The 18457-nt window shown below is 42.2% G+C and overlaps 1 protein-coding gene across 8 annotated transcripts in view; it reads left to right on the top strand.

Annotated features, from left to right (window-relative positions):
• The window catches only part of LOC131677060 (afadin), a 178558-nt gene that overhangs the window by 135620 nt on the left and 24481 nt on the right, over positions 1-18457 (top strand). For 6 of the 8 annotated variants that reach the window (XM_058956595.1, XM_058956596.1, XM_058956598.1 and 3 more), the window contains 6 exons: positions 4261-4382; positions 4726-5160; positions 13374-13580; positions 13664-14129; positions 14215-14739; positions 15161-15530. In XM_058956595.1, the coding sequence (XP_058812578.1) occupies positions 4261-4382; positions 4726-5160; positions 13374-13580; positions 13664-14129; positions 14215-14739; positions 15161-15530 (2125 nt within the window). Of the gene's footprint in view, positions 1-4260; positions 4383-4725; positions 5161-13373; positions 13581-13663; positions 14130-14214; positions 14740-15160; positions 15531-15809; positions 16517-16899; positions 17651-18457 lie in introns of all 8 variants that reach the window. The other 2 variants (XM_058956600.1, XM_058956599.1) reach the window with 2 other exon arrangements.

Raw genomic sequence — 18457 nt, 5'->3', positions numbered from 1 at the left:
AAGTTTTCTTGCAGTAGAATTTACTATAACTTTGTCATTGACATCGTGCCTCTATCTTAAAAGTTAGTGGAAATAAATTTTCTATCTCACTTTTAGGTGGATTAATCACAATTCAGTATACATCAAAAGAAGGGGGCTTCCATTCTGAAAAAGTGTTTCTAACACACCAAATCGCTAAAATCAACTCCTAGAGCACAATTAATTAAACGCACGTTTTGGTACCATTGCAACCACTGTGCAATGACGAATTTATCATTTGTTTTTGGTTGCACCTCATCCCCGTTGAACACAAAATAACGCCTCAGGCTGGCATTGCAATCTCAAATGGATCCAGTTCGCTCGGATCCCCTAACTGAAGGCAGCGGTGAAACAGCCTAGCCCCCCCCCCCCTCCCATACAAAGACGATTATTGTTGATTGTTGACACGCTCAATCGATTGTTTGCTGAACTGGCAATAATTGTGATGATGTAGGGCCAGAACGAAGGAACCCACGGGGGATTGGCATATGTGCGAAGCATAAAAGCATACCGGGAACCGATACGGGACGATGCTTCTATAGGGTTCTTCAAGTTGTATTAGGATGATTTATGGCACACTGCGGAGGACTTCCAGTGATCTTCTAGGCCGCACAGTGGCTCACAAACCAGGACATGTTGGGTTCGATTCGAAGTGAAATCTAAAATTGATTACTTGTTTACTGCCGATAAAAATAAATGGCTTTATAGAATGAAATGATCCAAATATATGTGCAGTGAAAACGGAAATTATCGTGCTGTGCATCGGATATTATCGTCACTCAACAAACGTGGATGCTTTATACTGATTTGTGCTTTTCAAAGCACATTCGCTACAGCCAACACATATACACAAGAGAAATTTGTGATGCGATTTGGAAAATGATAATCCAATCATGGCTGCAAAAAACATGGTTAAAGGGGGAAAGCTTTTACTCGAGTATCTCAATATGAATATCTGTTTACTTGTATTATTCGACGTTCCCATTTCTCGTATTATCGTCAACCTAAAACATCGTCGCATGAAAAGGAGAAAATGCCAAGCATATAAATTCTCCATTCACAGTCCACCATCCTCACTGGAGCGTTATCTTTGTGTATGTGTATAGCAGAAGCAAATTCGCTTCGTTTGAAAAATTATGATAAATTTAGGTACATGCGACGAACGCGTGTCCTTTCCTAGTAAATGGGGTCACGTTGAATGAGGTACAAATTGGCAGCTGCTTGACGAAAAGTTTGTGCTCCCAGACTGTCACGTAGGATCATTATAAGTCCGTAGACCTTACTCTCTTTTCAAGCGAGACAGAAACTGGCGCACAGTGGATCTAAACTGAATGAAATCGATCAAAAATATTTTCTGTGTTTTAAGTGTATGAATAACTTTAAAAGAAGGAAAAAATCAAGTTGTAAATTTCAAAAACCGCGTAAATTTAAAAATCCGCTTAAATTAAAGAATTCGCGTTAATGGATTTTATATGAATTTATATGAAAATTTGCTGTGTGACAGCACTCTTCAACCCGTAACTCCGGAACCGGAAATCCGATCAATAGGGCATTGCAGAAAAGCACTCATTTTCGAAATTTCTCTCTTTCATGTTGTGACAAATGTCAAAGTAATCTAGATGCCAAATTTCACATCATTTGGACAATTTTAGACCTCCATCCACTTCGCTTGAAGTTTTTGACATTAGCACTATGGGAAAATATGAGGAAAAAATGTATTAGATGCTGTAACTTTTGAAGTAGCACTCGGAAAATTATAATTTATATCATTTTTTGAATAAGAAAATCTTACACTTGTGATGAAAGTAGAGGAAGCTGGCGTTTTAAGAGTTCCATAAAATGACTTGTTTTCAATAACCATTCTGCTCTATGCTGCAAATCATGCATTTTTTGCAGATTTTGTGATGTGAAAAAATCTCAGAAATTGAACGGGAACTTTGCGACCTTTGTCAGAATACGTTGGGGTTGGGGTTGTAGGGCATTTTGTTATTCAAATTGTATCATTTTCTCGTGCAATTTTAAAGGCAAAAAGTACAAAAAATGCATGATTTACAGCAAAGAGCAGAATGGTTATTAAGAATAAAGCATTTTTTGTTCTAAATTCCCCAAAACTCCAACTTCTCCTATTTCTTGAGAAACGGAGATACTTTTATTATTTTTTCTTTGACAAATGGTATAAATTATAACTTTCCGAGTAATAGTTACAGCATTTAATATATTTTTTCCTCATATGTTTCCATAGTGCCCTTATCAAAAACATCAAGCGAAGTCTACAATTGTCCAAATATTGTGAAATTTGGCATCTGAATTTAGTCTGACATTTGGCACAATATGAAGGCGGCTTTTTAAATTCAAAAAAAATTGCTATGCCCTACCGATCACCTAAAAATTCGATAGCGTCATTTGAAACTAAGTTTGTGCAAATCGGTACAGCCATCTCTGAGAAAATTGAGTGACATTATTTGACGCACACATACACACACAGACATTTTGCGATCTCGACGCACTGAATCGAATGGTATATGACACTCGGTCCTCCGGGCCTCTGTTAGAAAGTCGATTTTTGGATTGAGTGCATAACCTTTCTTTATATGAGAATGGCAAAAGACAAGATTTCTATATAAACTATATCTATCTATAAACATAATATTTTCATAACTGCGACAGATATTACATCCAGAAATGCTCTTCACATTACTTCAGTGAATAGCAAAAAGGCACTCGAACATTTTTAATGCTACATATATCTGTGCACAACAGAACAAAAACCGGGCTAGGTGGTGTTATTTGTATGTTGATAAATCGTGCCTCTTTGCTTACATTTCGCCATGACCCATCTGCTCTGTTTCATTGCCGTCATTCAAGATGAGCTACATTAGCACTGCTACTGCAAGACTGTCAAAGTTTGCAAGCAGCCCATTATTCAAAAGTTAACGCGCAATTAAAAGAGAAAAATGATTTATTTTGTTTGAGAACTGCGTTTATCTAGTAATAGTTGTACCCATGGGATATGTGAAAGCAGTTGGTCTCTGATTACTACCGAAACCGAGTTCTTCCAACAATGTTTTTTTTTATTAATGTATCCTTTTTCTAGCGAAACTATGTCTTTTATGTCGCAATGACGCGTATTCATCGCTCGCTAAGCAACACACCGGTACCACCCACTGCCAGTAACTAGATGGATTGATGGGTAATGGATCAAGGAGGTACCTACTGATTTTGCTTTTAGCCTAAATGTCACTTGGTTGCCACCAACGCGACATCAACCGAACCCGGATGGGTGTATTATAAAATACGTGCTACCCCCTTCTAGTGATCACACCACTGATGGTTTCCGGAAGTGATTCGAACTCCACAGAAGATTCAGGCAAGCGAAAATTGTTTCGCATAAAATATTCAATTACTTCTTTGTTCGCTATTAAACTTCGACGTATCTTTTCTTGGTGGAAGTTGAGGCGGTTAGCTATGCGAAGCACCGCACCTGGCGGAAATTGCAATCAGAAGAAACGACACCGGGAAAAGCGGATAACACTGTATCAAGGTTTACGGCTCTTATTGAAAATTAATCTGCTTCAGAACAGTCGAGATACAATTGTGTACCGAGCTATCACTCACCGACTGTTTCCGATGGCTCATCGTTTTAATTGTGCCAATTAAATTTCTTAAACTATTTTCCGTACTATGTTGTGAAGAAGTCTGTTGTCATCGTTTATTGAAAGCGCTTTCTACAGCGACGGTAAATGTGGGTGATGATTTTACACCATCCTCGACGTCAGTCCTTCGAAGGGAACGGTGATGGATTAGTTGCTAGCACCATTCTATTCCCTAGAACGGTAGAAGGAACACAAGGTTTCAGAAATTGATTGCCTGTTTAGTTTAAGTGCCGCTTAGTTCTGCTCTTAAATGGCGAACTCTGGCAGGGCTCTTTACTTCCAGAATTTATTTGCTATTTTGTTAGGAGATATTCGGGTTTTAAGTTGGAGGTGACTTGGTTCTAAAATTTAATAACTAACTGATGTTATGTAATTCATTAAATTTTACGAGCGGCCAACTCGTCATTGAAATTGAAATTTGACCATAGTGCTCTCTCAATGCATCAATTGTCGGAATGATGTAAATAATACTACTTTGACATGAAGACCGAGAACATACAATAAACCACAGCCTTGGATCATTTACCTATCATTTCAATGACTCCAACTATCCGTTAATTCCCGTTTTCAATTGTTACTATCATTTCAGAACGGCTCAGTTGTAATGTTTGGTCGAGTGGCATCCTATCGCTTCGTGGATTCCCCTTCCGATGGTCGATACAATCTTGCCCTGTCCCAGTCTCAGCTGGATTCGGCCTGTCTGTACGAAAGGTAAGTTTGACAAGCAGCCACAGCTCAGCTAATGAAGTAATCATTGATGTGCTCGCTCGGTAGCAGCTAGCTTCATTGCGCTTTCAGTGTCGTCTGTCGTCGTGATAACCCATATATTAAAGGCTAGACAATCGATCGTTAGATGCCAACATCCTATAATTAATCAATTTATTTTGCTCACCAGTTTAATTGTTTTGCTAATGTGCTTTAGTTTGTTACTCATGTTGTTGTTTTATGCACCATTTTTATGTATTTTTATGTTCATCATTTGTTCGACATCATGTCCGTCATTTAAACCCACCCACACAAACAAACACAAAACTACCACAACCTCGCCGAGTAGTCGATCGCCCACCTCACCTACCTCCTGGAACGAAGAGGAAAGTCGCCCAATCAGCCCCGTAAGCTCCGTACAGCCGGTTCCGAGTCAGAAACTGAACATCTACCTGGATGCAACCGATGGCGGAAAGTTACTCGATCAGCAGCAAATCACCAAACCTCCGTCGTTTGATATTCAACACAGCAACGTTGCGACTTCTGCCATCCCAGCGGTGAGTGGCAACGTGGGGACGTCCCATTCTCACATCCATCAGACGCAAAACTTGCTCATGACTAGCCTGGACTCGGTGGATGTGGCCTCGACTGCTGGTGGCGTAGCTGTGAATGACGACGCCAAGAGTAACACCACGGCTGAGTTCAACGAGAACGATGTCGGTAACATCGAAACGGAAACGAAATCGATATCCAGTTTGAAATCCATCGGATCCGCCCAGGACAGGTAACGGTGCCAAGCTTCGGTCTCGAGAGCTCAACTTTTCCTATCGCTTCCCTGTCTTTTAGGTTACGAAACATACATATACTAATTCCTTGGTGAAGGGAATAAACATTTCCCGAACGTCGCTTTTCATTACTTACATAGCCGGGCTTGCATCCATCAGACTCTATCCATTTCGTCCTGTAGGAACACAATTTATGTCAATTTTATTACTTTTGCCTTTCTTTCCGTTTCTTGTTCGAATGCTCCTTCCGGGGGGAGCATGCTAATTTGCCACCCATAGATCATCCTTGATTTTTCATGACATCGGGAAAGCTCCCCAGTTGAGTTTGGTATGTTATCGAATTTGGCACGGGGTTTTGGTAATGTAGCGCGATTAGCATTATAGATTATTTATTAGTTTATTCCATTAAACCATGTTACATCGATATTTTACAAGCTCGTTTTTCATAAAAAAATATTTCAAGATTAAATAGACAACAAACCAAAGTCTGCATTCTGAATTTATAACGTTGCGTGGAAGTTTACAATGATGGAAAGATTGGTTTATTTATAAGCACTAACAGCATGTTTCCGTTAATATGACCGTTTTGCTAATGTAGTTTATAGTTGGTAGTTTTAAGGAATAAGTTATTTCGTAAAATCTTCGTTATGTTACGTGTTCAAAAAGCGTATGTACGCTTCATCGCAAAACGGATCCAACATTAGTATAGTTCCGCAAATAAATCAAACAAATAGTACGGAACAGTTTTAAAGGGATCAGTTACAAAGTTTATACATCTAGACCCCGATATGATTAAAACTAGGAGTTAGACAAACAGTCACCTAAATAAATAAAAGTGAACTATTTCTGCAATTTGGCACCATTTTCTAACCATGTGGTGCCAAAACTATTTACGAATCAGACCGTGGGGGAGTTGCCTAATCAAACCCATCCTGAATTTGATTCGGAATTTTACTTGGTCGGAATCTAAAAGGTAAAAGTATGAAAGAAAGCAAAAAACTAGCTATAGCTAGATACCAAATCCAAACAGTTACACCACTTGTGTGATCGCCTAAAGCAAAGACTATATATCAAGAAGACTGACACCTCTTTCCCTTCCTTGTACAAATGAGTAGCAACAAAAGTTACAACGCCTCTATTGTACGAAATTAGTAAGCTCATTGTTTTTACAGTGAGCTTTTAACCCATAAAAAGGCAAGGGTTCTCTAGTTTCAGTGTATTTGTAATTTGAAATACAAATGAGCGAGCGTTTTTTGGGCTTTCGATTCTCTCACTAATAAAACGACAAAAAATGGTTTTTGATTTCATTGGGTCTTAGAAGCGATGGTTCTTGAAGTCACAATTTTGGCTTGCCTTTTTGATGGTTAAAAGCTTAAAAAATCTGGCCTGTAGTGTATTGGCACTGTGTTGGATTCACGACTCTCTTTCGTACCTATCCACTAAAACACGCCTTACTCTTTTTTCACCCTTCTCCAAGTTTTCAGAACCTTGCACAAATAGTCCGGGACCCGCATTCTGTGCAGCGCTACGGCGATAGCCACCCAGGGGTGACATTACGCATCTCGAAACGAAAGATTTATTGTATGCAACCTTGTATGAAAAAGTCGTTTCGAAATGGTTCCATAATGTCGCCCCAGCTCTCACTATTGAACGCGTTCTTCGCGTCAATCGTAACCGTGGCGCAGTAACGATTACCCCTTTCTTTCGTGCTCACGATAACTGTGTGGATGGCGTCCACCGTCGAGATCCCTTTCCGGAATCCGAACTACCTCTCCAGCGTAGTTCGTCTACCTGTTGAGGATGACCCTTTCCATAAGCTTATCAAGAATATCCAGCAGGTATATAGGCTGGTACGATGATGGATATCCTGATGGTTTCCCTGGTTTTGGCAGCAACATCAACTTCTGAATCTCCCATCTATCCGGGGAGTATCCTTCATCCAGGCATTTCTGTAGAACTTTCGTGAACATGTCCGGAAACGCCAGGAAATGCGGTCTTAAGTGCAACTTAGGGGATACCGTTTGGATCGAGAACTGTTTTTTGCTTTCAACCCTTTTGCCACTATACAATTCGCACCTTCAAGTTGCTACCAGCTGCTACTGATACACCACCTCCAGTATTTTTTCGATAATTTCTAAGGTTCCATTCACAACGAAAAAGCTCATATCCGCCAGACAGGAAATCATGTCATCATTTAACTCTTATCGGAGACCACAAGGCGATATTCCTCAACGGTTGAATTGACACCACCAACGTTTGGGTAGTATGCTAGCAGCATCGCTGACCAAGGCTGGACATCGAAGAGCTTTGAGGAAGGGAAGAGTTTGCAGATGAATTATACTTGGCTGCTGCTGGTTTGAGGAAAACCCCTTGTCAATTTCACTGCGAAATCTGGCACGGATACGAAGTCCGAGCAATTGACGGTGAACTGAAATCGATGGAATGTTTCGAAATTGATGGATACTTGACGCAGTAGAAGGTTTGGAAGACCCTTTCTCCCCTCTCACACACAAAATCGGGACGACTAGTGAATGCTGGCCCCAGTAGCTGGACTGTAGCGGGGAAATCGAGGGGTTTCATAATACAAGCGGCGGTGTATGCCGGTGTCCGATGTAACCTAGTGATACTATCTGTCCTAAGAAATTCACGAACACTACTTCGGTTTTCCAAGTAGGCGCTTTGATTGCTTCGTCCTACAGATCACTCGAAAACTCGACTCGGAAGGAAACAAAATTAAGCCTTTTTTGACTGGGTGGATCCCCCGGAAGCTTGACAAACAGCCCCCTTTAAGCTACATGACCAGAATTGGCCGGAAAATGCGTCTCAATGCGGCTCGGAAGATTTGAGACGACCATCTACACGACCTCTCATAATTTTTTGGTGTTCACAATGGGAGCATTGTAATGGGTTAGCTCCACCCACTTGGTGAAACTGCAAGCACAATCATCGCACAGCCAGTACAAGTTCTTCTTATTTTTAATGTACAAGTTATTTTCCGGCGGCCTATTTATTTCAGTTACAGGCCAAACATCGACGCAAGAGAGGGGACTCCATTATCTGGACTAGGTATCGACCAATCAACTCATGGACCGGGGACCAACGGCTTTGCTTCCCCTCCAAAGAAAAGCGTGACAACAGATTCTTTTTCACCTCAGAAAAAATTCCAACATCAGCCGAGGTGGAGAACCCGGACCAACTGGGGTGCGTTGCGATCTCGCTTACCACCCTACCACCGGCGCCATCAGTACTGATTCTCAATGCAAGTGCGGTGTAAAACCGATCCACAATTGCCGCGACATACAATTTTCTCGATCCCATTAGCAGGAGATTCACATGTCTTACAAGAAGAACCCATGGCTACTTTCAATCCGCCTTCATAAAGTGTGGGACACTTTCTGCTACTCGCCTGCAGCTTGCGAGCTATGTGTAAAATTTTGTAGATGAGTTCCCAGTGAAGTAAACAATATCACGCGTTCAAAGAACAACAACAACGCGTTCACAACAGAAAATTAAATAAAATACACCAAAAATTCAAAACAAATGCAGCACGTCGTTTTAAACGGGATTTTTTAAAAACTCCCACTTTTGTAAACCACAGGAACTTTGAATCGGTTCGTCCGTTGAAGCTATAGAGCGCCTACGAAAAATGCTGTTTCGAGAAAAATGCATTAAAAGTTTATCGTTACGAATAAATGCATTAAGCTTCCGCCCACAATATTTTTATAATCCCTATCGAGGTTGCAAAACTTCCAGATTATACTGGATTCTTCCAGTTCCATCGTCCAGACATACAGATTAACTGTTGTTCAGTCCCATGATTGAAAGAATTTATCCCAATCAGGCAAAGAGACAATCAGGAATCAGGAATCAGTAGCGTCTGGCTCAAATGGCACTTCCCCATGTTGATCGGAGATTTGTGCCTTGCCAAGAATAGTCTTTTCATCATTTTCCTGATGGGAAGGATTGGGAAAGTGGTAAGGTTAGGGGTAAGGAAAACAACGACACATAACAATTAAAACAGAGCATTCTGCACCCCCGGAGTGATGCTGAACGATCTGCAGGTGCTACAACAGCAGGAATAAAACTTCCAACCCCCGGAGGGATTTAGAACCTCTACACAAACAGTGAGCGGGTATATCAACACCCTCGAGGGGATATTGAGATAACAGAACGACAACACCCCCGAAGAGATATTGTCATTCAAATACGGCTAAAAAACTATAGCTCTTTACCACACTGGGTTAGGAACAAAAGCATATCCTTAAATTTCAGCTCTCTGTACATAGGTTCATCTATGTATGGAGAACCAAAAATCCGGATGCGCAATTGCATTAATACAGGGAAATTGCATATCAAATGATATGATGTTCCGTAATCGGATTCACAAAAGATCACATGAATAATACTCAGCGCTGAATAGTAGCCATGTGATAATTGAGTTTGCAATGTCCAGCCAGTGCCCTGACCAGAATACTGCAGTTGTGCTTGGAAAAATGCAACAAATTTCTTGACATTTTCGGACTCACATCCGGCAGAAAAGCCTTTGTTTGAACGCAAGTTTGCAAGCTACGCCAATGGTTGGCATGTTCGAATGCAGCCCAAGAGCGAATCTTGTGCTTTATCCAACTTATTGACAGTGGTAGAACTGGTTCTGGACCAACGAAATCAGTCGCAGCGCCAGCTCTAGCCAATTCGTCCGGCCATTCATTTCCAGTAATACCGGAATGACCGGGTACCCATAGAAGGTAGATAGCATTTGAAATGCTAAGTTCTTCGATTTGAGTTCGACATGCGAATACTAATTTCGATCTCGAATCTGCCGAACTAAGTGCTTTCAGGGCAGCCTGACTGTCAGAGCAAAAATAGTTTCTTTTACCGTAAATTCCCTGTTGAAGTGCGGATTGTACGCCACACAGAATCGCAAAGATTTCTGCTTGGAATACGGTACAGTATCTACCAAGCGAATGAGATTGGTTTAATCTCATCTCATGACAATAGACACCAGCACCGGCTCGGCCCTCCAACAAAGAACCGTCCGTATAACAAACTACGTATTCTTCAAGTTGTCGCTCCATCCAGCCAGACAGCCATTCCTCACGAAGAGGAATTCTCACATTGAAAGTTTTAGTAGGAAAACTACATGTGAGTGTAAGGTCACTGGGAGCAAGTGTATATTCATCCCAAGTAACCATTTGGGGCCACAGTCTTGTGTGGCTAGTTACACGATCTATTGGGTTACTGTTCCAGAGCCCAGTAACCTTAAGACGGTATGCACAAGAAAGTGCTTCTTGTTTCAGAAACACATGTAGTGGTTTTATGTTCAAGAGTGCCTCGAGAGCAGCAGTAGGTGTTGTCGAGAACGCACCAGTCATCGCCATCAAGACCATCCTCTGAAGATGGTTTAACTTTGATTGGATTGTCGTGACTCCTTCCTTCTGCCACCAAACAAGGCACCCGTATGGCAGTATTGGTCTAACAATTGTTGTGTAGATCCACTGAATGTACTTGGGTTTGAGTCCCCAAGATTTGCCGAAAGCCCGTCTACATTGGCCAAAGGCCATGCAAGCTTTCTTGATCCTGAAATCGATGTGAGCTGTCCAATTAAGTTTTGAGTCGAGAATTACCCCAACGTACTTAACTGGATCTTCGACAATAATTTCAGAGTCAAAAAACTGCAATGGACGAGCTCCGGTTGTAATCCTTCGTTGCGTGAAAAGCACCATTGAGGTTTTATTTGGATTAACTGATAGTCCAACATGAAGACACCACCGCTCAACAACACATAAGGCTTGTTGCATCAAATCAAAAAGTGTGTTAATGCAAATACCGGTGATCATTATATGATAATCATCGGCGAAACCATACGTCGGAAACCCAAGCTCATTTAGTTTTCTCAACAAGCTATCGGCGACAAGGTTCCATAGAAGTGGTGAAAGCACACCACCTTGAGGACATCTGCAGACACTCAGTTTCCTCATCTCTACTAGTCTTAACGATGAGCACAGATGTCGGTTGCTAAGCATTGCGTGTATCCAGTTCGTGATATATGAAGGTACTCCATGATCTCGTGCTGCTTCCAAAATGGATTCGAAAGACACGTTGTCAAAAGCACCTTCAATATCGAGAAAAACTCCTAAACTTGATTGCTTTTGTGAAAAGCTATAAAAGCTTTTTCAATGTTGTAGACAACATTGTGTAACAGGATGGTAGTAGACTTCCCCCGCTGATATCCATGTTGCATTGCATGCAGCGGGTGCTCGCCCAAGCTACCATCCCGAATGTAGTGGTCGATTAAACGTTCCACTGATTTGAGAAGGAAGGAGGTCAGACTGATTGGTCTAAAGCTCTTTGCCTCCTCATAAGTGACGCCGCCACCTTTGGGAATGAATTTGACAGTTATTCCCATAACTGACATACTTCAACCCGCCGGATGCCACGCGGCCTCTAGGCTGGTTTTGTCCGGAGAAAGATAATAGAGTTATCAACCTCCTAGTGGACCACAGCCAGTTACTGGGGAGTTCGCCCGGCTCTTCCCAGGCTCCGTTCGCCATTGAGAATATTTTAAACCCCCTCAACAATTTTACCCATAGCACGGGTCGCATGACACTATGGAATTGGGGTTCCCTGTTTGGTGTTACCACCGGAACAGGTAGTGCGTAGTGTAATTCTTAGCCGGTTGAAACAACCACTACCGACACTACACGGCTTATCTAGGCTGTTCGGAGAAAGAAGCTGACATTGATGGACAGCTCCCATAGATGGCCGAACAGCCGTTCCATCGTCCAGACATACAGATTAACTGTTGTTCAGTCCCATGATTGAAAGAATTTATCCCAATCAGGCAAAGAGACAATAGAAAATTTAAATAGCAATGGAGAACCTTGCGGAGCGATGGCAGCGGCAGAATACACGGCACTGCAAGACCAACATCAATACCAATTCAAACGTCGATCCAACATTTCGATTCATATTCTTTAAGCAAAACTATGAAACGTTCACGTCTTCAAAGTTGGAAAGGTACCAACCGGAGCAGCAACCAGAACACGGTGACAAAACTTGCACAAGGAGGCTTTACAGGAAGTGGAAGTGGAAGATGACGATATTCGCCAAAAATCCCTTGTTTGGCAAGCGATCCACGGGTGTGACAAAATAACTCAGCGGTGACCGTCAACAGACAAATCTACAAGGACACCTCAAAAAATAACTTATTCACTTCTTCAGGTCTTGCAACGACTGGACACTGGATTTGGCATCATAAACTATTCGCGGACCGTGTTAGACTGATACTAAAACCTACACTCCGCCCTATCTTTTAAGCCGTCATTCATAACGTTCGTAAAATCTCAAAATGTTTTGAAAGGCCCTTGTGAAGGTGTCACTAATTGACCCAAGCTTCCATGGGAATTGGGATCCCATGACCAATCCTTCCGATTTTGCCACCGACAATATCGGCTTGCGTCGGCACAATCGGCTGACTACTCAATCGGTCGATTGCTTCATCGACTCGGAAGTATAACATGGACGTTTGCCGATGTGACAGCCGATTAAATATAACTGACGAAATCTATGAAACCAATGAAATCGATCGATTTGTTGATAGTTTAAAACTGGAGATTAAATCTGACAACTTGTCGGTTAATTAATCGATCGATGTCGAAGCACCCAATTTCGTACGTCGACTGGGAAATTTCGCAACTGTAAAATTTTCTATGGGGCTTTTCGTTCCGTTTGAAGCTGCCCTTACACGTTTAATATTTCTGCTTGTACTCTCTAGTATCCGTGTAAGGATAAGTATAATGATATTTTATTGTGCGGAAAGATGTTAATAATCTAGTTTCAGTAGAAGGCATTCAAAAAATAATGTGAATCGTTGCCTAATAGGTTCATCACTCTATATGACAAACTATACATTTGCCACAATAATTAGTTGGAAACAGGCTTTTTTATTCCGTCTCCTTTCTAATTTTTATATAATCTAATAGGTAATAATGAAATCGCTGTCAGATTATATATTGCAAACCATGGTGCTTAGTTCACCAGTTTGATTGAAAACGAAAGTTCATGTTGTGAAATATTGATAGTTAAAAATGATAAAAAATAATTTAAAGCAAGGTGCAGGTTACACGTTTCATTGCAAAAAAAAACGTTCCGAAAGTTTCCCCTTTCCTGAAAAAATACTTCTAACAACAAACACTTCTCCACCTCTATGCAGGGTGAGTACATTCCCCAAGCTGCAACCATCGCATGCAGCAGCATCCATCTCGAGCGAACCGGGTGGTCAGGAACCCATCCTACCCGCTGTGTTGGAATTTCCCGAACAGCACCAGGAAGCCTTCTTGCAGGCCGTCACCAGCGAACTTGATGTCAATTCACCTAACTTTAAGCTAGCACCAGTGTACACACTTTACCTATGCGCCAGGTACGTACCGGTCACTGCCACAACAAGCGGTTCGGGGTTCGTTTGCACAGAATAAACAAGTTGTTAATTATCCACACACACAGGTACCGCGCATCCACCCACTACCGTCCCGATTTGCAACCAACCGAGCGTGCCCACAAGTTAACAGTATTCCTCCATCATGTTGCCAATCTGATCCAGAACGTCGTTCAGGAGCAGTACACCGATGCCAAAATTCTGTCCTTTTGGATGGCCAACAGTTCCGAGTTTTTGCATTTTCTCAAATCCGACCGACACATTTCGGCATTCAGCGTTCAGGCGCAGGAGGTCCTTGCCGAGAGTGTGCAGACCGCATTCCGAAATTTAGTATCTATATTTCATGTGGAGCTTTCGCAAACGTTGAACCAGTTTCTGTCGGAAAATATTGACCACGACTCTGCCGCCGGTTTGGTGCTATCCGTGCTGGGCTCAGCGATGGCCCTGCTGCGACGGTGTCGGGTTAACGCCGCTCTAACGATACAACTTTTCTCTCAGCTTTTTCACTATATCAATGTGGTCTGTTTTAACAAGGTGGGTTAGACGTTAACAGGCGTATAATTGACATCGATATCGGTTGGTACAATAGTAGGTAATCATTTATCAATTTCGTCAACAGTTTGTCACAACATCCCACATGTGCACGAGCGCCTGGGGAAAAGCACTAAGCGAACGTCTCTCGCTTCTGGAATTATGGGCCGAGAAGCAAGGCCTCGAATTGGCTGCTGACTGCCATCTGGCCAAAATCAACCAATGTGCACAGTTTCTGCAGGCACCGAAAACGTCCGTCACCGAGGTTCAACAACTGGTGTGCTCCTGCTTTCGGTTAAATTCTCTGCAAATGGCAGCCCTGCTGTCGCAGGAAACAATCCCACGCAATCTGATCGATGCCACCGTACGGATGGCTGAGTCCGTGGCCGACGAGCTAAGCCGAGCTGATGGGCGTGAAATTCGGTTAGAGGAATCACCGGAACTACCGTTGGCTTTACTGCTGCCGGACGATGGTTTCAGCTGTGATGTGGTTCGCGGTATCCCTGCCGGACTGGTGGATTTTCTAAATCCGTTCCAGATGGCAAATATGTGCCGGCTGGCATCGCAGCCTACTAGCATCGGGCTGTGGACCGTTTATATGCACCAATTTAACGTGAGTATAATACATCCCAATTAAAACAATATGACTTGAATCAAAAATTGATTGCTTCAAATTAATCGTTAGTTCAAATGCTGTTAAAAATAGTTTTGATAATTTGAGACTTTTTATAAGCTGCTAAAAATGGTGACGTTTTGTACTTTCTTAACACCTAAACATGAAGCGTCTCCATCAATTGATTAGGCAAGAATTTTCTGTTCTATTTTTATTTTCAAGCCATTTATTTGATACTCATATAGCACACTACGCTCCCTTGTAGGTTTCTTTAACCTAGATTACACATTATTTCAAATTTGAGTACTGTTATAACTGCTATCATTAAGAGTTTTTTTTCTAATTCAGAACGTAAAAATCATTAATAGCTTTCTGAAAAATGTATCCCAATTTTCAAACCCCCTTTTATTCCCGCCTACAGCAAGGACGATCGCCCAGTGTAATGTCCAGCAAGTTGCCCCAGCCAGAGATTCAGATCATCAAGCTGCACAAAAACGCCAACGGTATGGGACTGTCGATAGTGGCCGCGAAAGGTGCCGGTCAGGAACGGCTGGGGATCTACATCAAATCGGTCGTAATGGGTGGGGCAGCCGATCTGGACGGTCGGTTGCAAGCCGGCGATCAGCTGCTGGAGGTAGATGGGCAAAGTTTGATCGGCATAACACAGGAACGGGCGGCTGATCATCTTGTTCGGACCGGTCCCGTAGTGACCTTGAAGGTAGCAAAGCAGGGTGCCATTTATCACGGGTTGGCCACATTATTGCAGCAGCCCAGTCCCGTTATACAACGCGGTAAGTAACGAGTTTTTTTGTTTGCCCTATAACTAACCTATAATGATAGCTTTCTGTCTGCACATGACTTTCAAAAGGTGATGGGTTAGTCATATGGGTGACATGCTAATCGCTGCATAAATCATAAGCTAGAGTATTACTAATTTGATAACATTTGCTAAACTTCCCATGCTGCTTGTAAATTGTCTGAAACACCTGGCAACCATCCGTGTAATGATAAAACGGTAATTAACATCACTACATACATTTGCTTTGCTACTGTTACTAATGCTTAAATAGAAGTAGAGAATGAGTTCACGTGTAACGTGTACGACAACGATGGGAACCAGCGGTACCATTTCGGCCGTTCTAATGAAAGTCTTAACTTTCACGGTAGTTCACGGTCTCTGTCCCGCCGGGGATCCTTGCGACGTCCGTTGACGTCAGTGATGAGTCACACCACATCCGCGCCTTATCTGTCTTACAACAACGATGCATTTCGTAGGATGTCAAACCCTGACATCGTACCATCGAGACGGTTTGGTTTGTCGTTCTCAAATGATGACATCCTGTCTAATGATCAACTGCAGCAGATTCATTTCGATCCCCGATACCGTGACTGTCGGTCGACTGTTAGTTTGAGTAGTTTTCACAACCGATCGAGAAGCAATAGTTTAGGAAGTTTAGGAAGATCAAATGGAGGAGCGATGAGTATTGGGCCGGCTCCCTCGACGGTGAGTGTAGGAAGTGGTCCGAAACCGATCCGCTACGATACACCACCGTCAATTTATGTGGAAGACTATGATTCAAGAGGAAGCAGCCATAGTGGTAGTCGGGAGATGATCAAGATTGAAGAAGCAGCCGAACCGGAGACGCTTATTACGGTTGAACTACCGGTTTTTGAGATCAAAGTGGATGCCCCCTCGACGGATTCGAATTTATCATTCGTGGCTGATGTGAACTTAGACGATATTCCTTTCATCGATGATGACGAGGACGACGAACGGGTATGATCCTTGAGCTTTATCAGGCTATAGGCCTATTACAGTGTTAGATGATGTTTTTAATTATTCCCAGGATGTGCCAGTTATCACACAGTTTGTCACGATTGTTGCAATGCTGTGACTTTTCTATGTGGCCAAATGCTTACTGCATTTAGATGCAGACAATCGCGCAAACATTTCTAAATTTTATTCTTTTGAATGATACAAATGTTTCCTTGGCAACACTGTCTGTTCCCTTTAGAGTTTTATACCGTTGAATTTTTCTTAAATTTAACGTGACAGGTTTCTTTTTTGTCACTAGTTTCTTGTGCAATTTATTTTAAATATCTAGTTACGAAGTTTTCAGAAATTAGTACTAATGTTGTCACCAACTCGTTTACCACTAGGGAACTAGATTCTACACCAACCCAGATAGCGACGAGGATCATTCACCGGTGCCACCCGTATATAAAGCACCCCCCACCACAGCAGCAGCAGCACCACCACCACACAGTGCAACGGTTGGCAACATCTCCAGCATTATGATCTATCCTGGCAGTCGGCGTGGTAGCAACTCTTCATGTCGAAAAACAGTCAGCTTCGATATCATAGCTGATGACAATAACGAAAGCAATAATAGGAATAAAAGCTACGGCTCGTATGGCAATGCAACCACTCGCACCAATGGTGAATCTGAGGATGATATCGATAATATTCACTATTTTGAGTGGTCTAGCAAGGGCACCAAGAAATCATCAAGTGAACCAATATTCAAATTTTGCCGAGTCAAGTCCAACGCCGTAAGCAATAATGATGATAGCAATAATAATAACAACAACAATGATATGCATGATGGCGATAAACCCAGGTACGGAGAGAATGCTAAAACCACCCACTACAATCAAGTGGAAGCCATTAGGGATTATGTGTCTCGCAATTACACTTTTGCGCCCCACTCGCCGGACGATAGCCTATCCAACAACAACTGTTGCTCGGTTAATGAGCGAAGAAGGAACGATACCTGTGGCGATGACAGTGAAACCAGCAACGGTGGGGACAATTGTAGATTAAACAAAAACATACATCTGCCCCAGGATTGCGGAGTCGGCGACAAACTCCCAACCGGAGTTAACAGAAGTGTAAACAATGGTGTCCCAGGTAAACTTTCCAGAAACGAGCGCTGTTTAATATCTGACATTCACTGAGAGCTGGAAACGAACGCGAAGCAAAAGCAACACATAACATCAAGCCAAAACCAAGTAGACTAGACTATTAATCGAATGAATGATGTAAGTGCAGGGCTCCTCGGGTGGTTGCACGTTATCACTGAATATTATGATTGCGATCCCTTTCTGTTTGTGTTTCGGTATCGGATCCATGGTGTATGTGTGTGCAACACAATCTCAGTTTCACTTCTATTGTTCGTTCAAGCTCTTTTTTCATCTATTGTTTACCTAATGCGTTCAGTTGGAGCTGGGTTTAATGAATTGGTTGGTCTGCTATTGCATCGAATTACACGTTAAGGATACTACTGAAATGTAAGTAATTTGATAATTGGTTCATTAAGCCGCTGTCGGTCGGTCGGTAAAATGAAGGAAAAAAATGAAATTGTATTTATAGTGCCACAGCTTCTTACGAATCAGAGTATGTGGGCTCAATTGGAATATTCCCTATGTTGTTCGAAGATTTGTGTCTTTCCATGTCGTCTCATCGCTTTCCTGATAGGAAGATAGGGAAATGGTAAATGACAACACAATCACAACACAAAACTATAAACAGCGTGGATTTTTCACTCCCGAAGGAATAATGAGCCTTACCGGTAAAGCCTATAGCTCTTTACTCTACTGGGTTCAAACAATAGCATATCCTTGAGTTTTAACTCCCTGCACATTAGTTCAGCTATGTGTAGAGAATCAAAAATCTAGATACGCAATGACATTACTGCAGGGCAGTTATGTACATATC

The sequence above is a fragment of the Topomyia yanbarensis genome, chromosome 1 (genome assembly GCF_030247195.1).
Source record: "Topomyia yanbarensis strain Yona2022 chromosome 1, ASM3024719v1, whole genome shotgun sequence".
In the NCBI taxonomy this organism is placed as follows: domain Eukaryota; kingdom Metazoa; phylum Arthropoda; class Insecta; order Diptera; family Culicidae; genus Topomyia; species Topomyia yanbarensis.
Note: the sequence above shows the minus strand (reverse complement) of the source record. Positions and strands in the feature narration are given on the sequence as shown.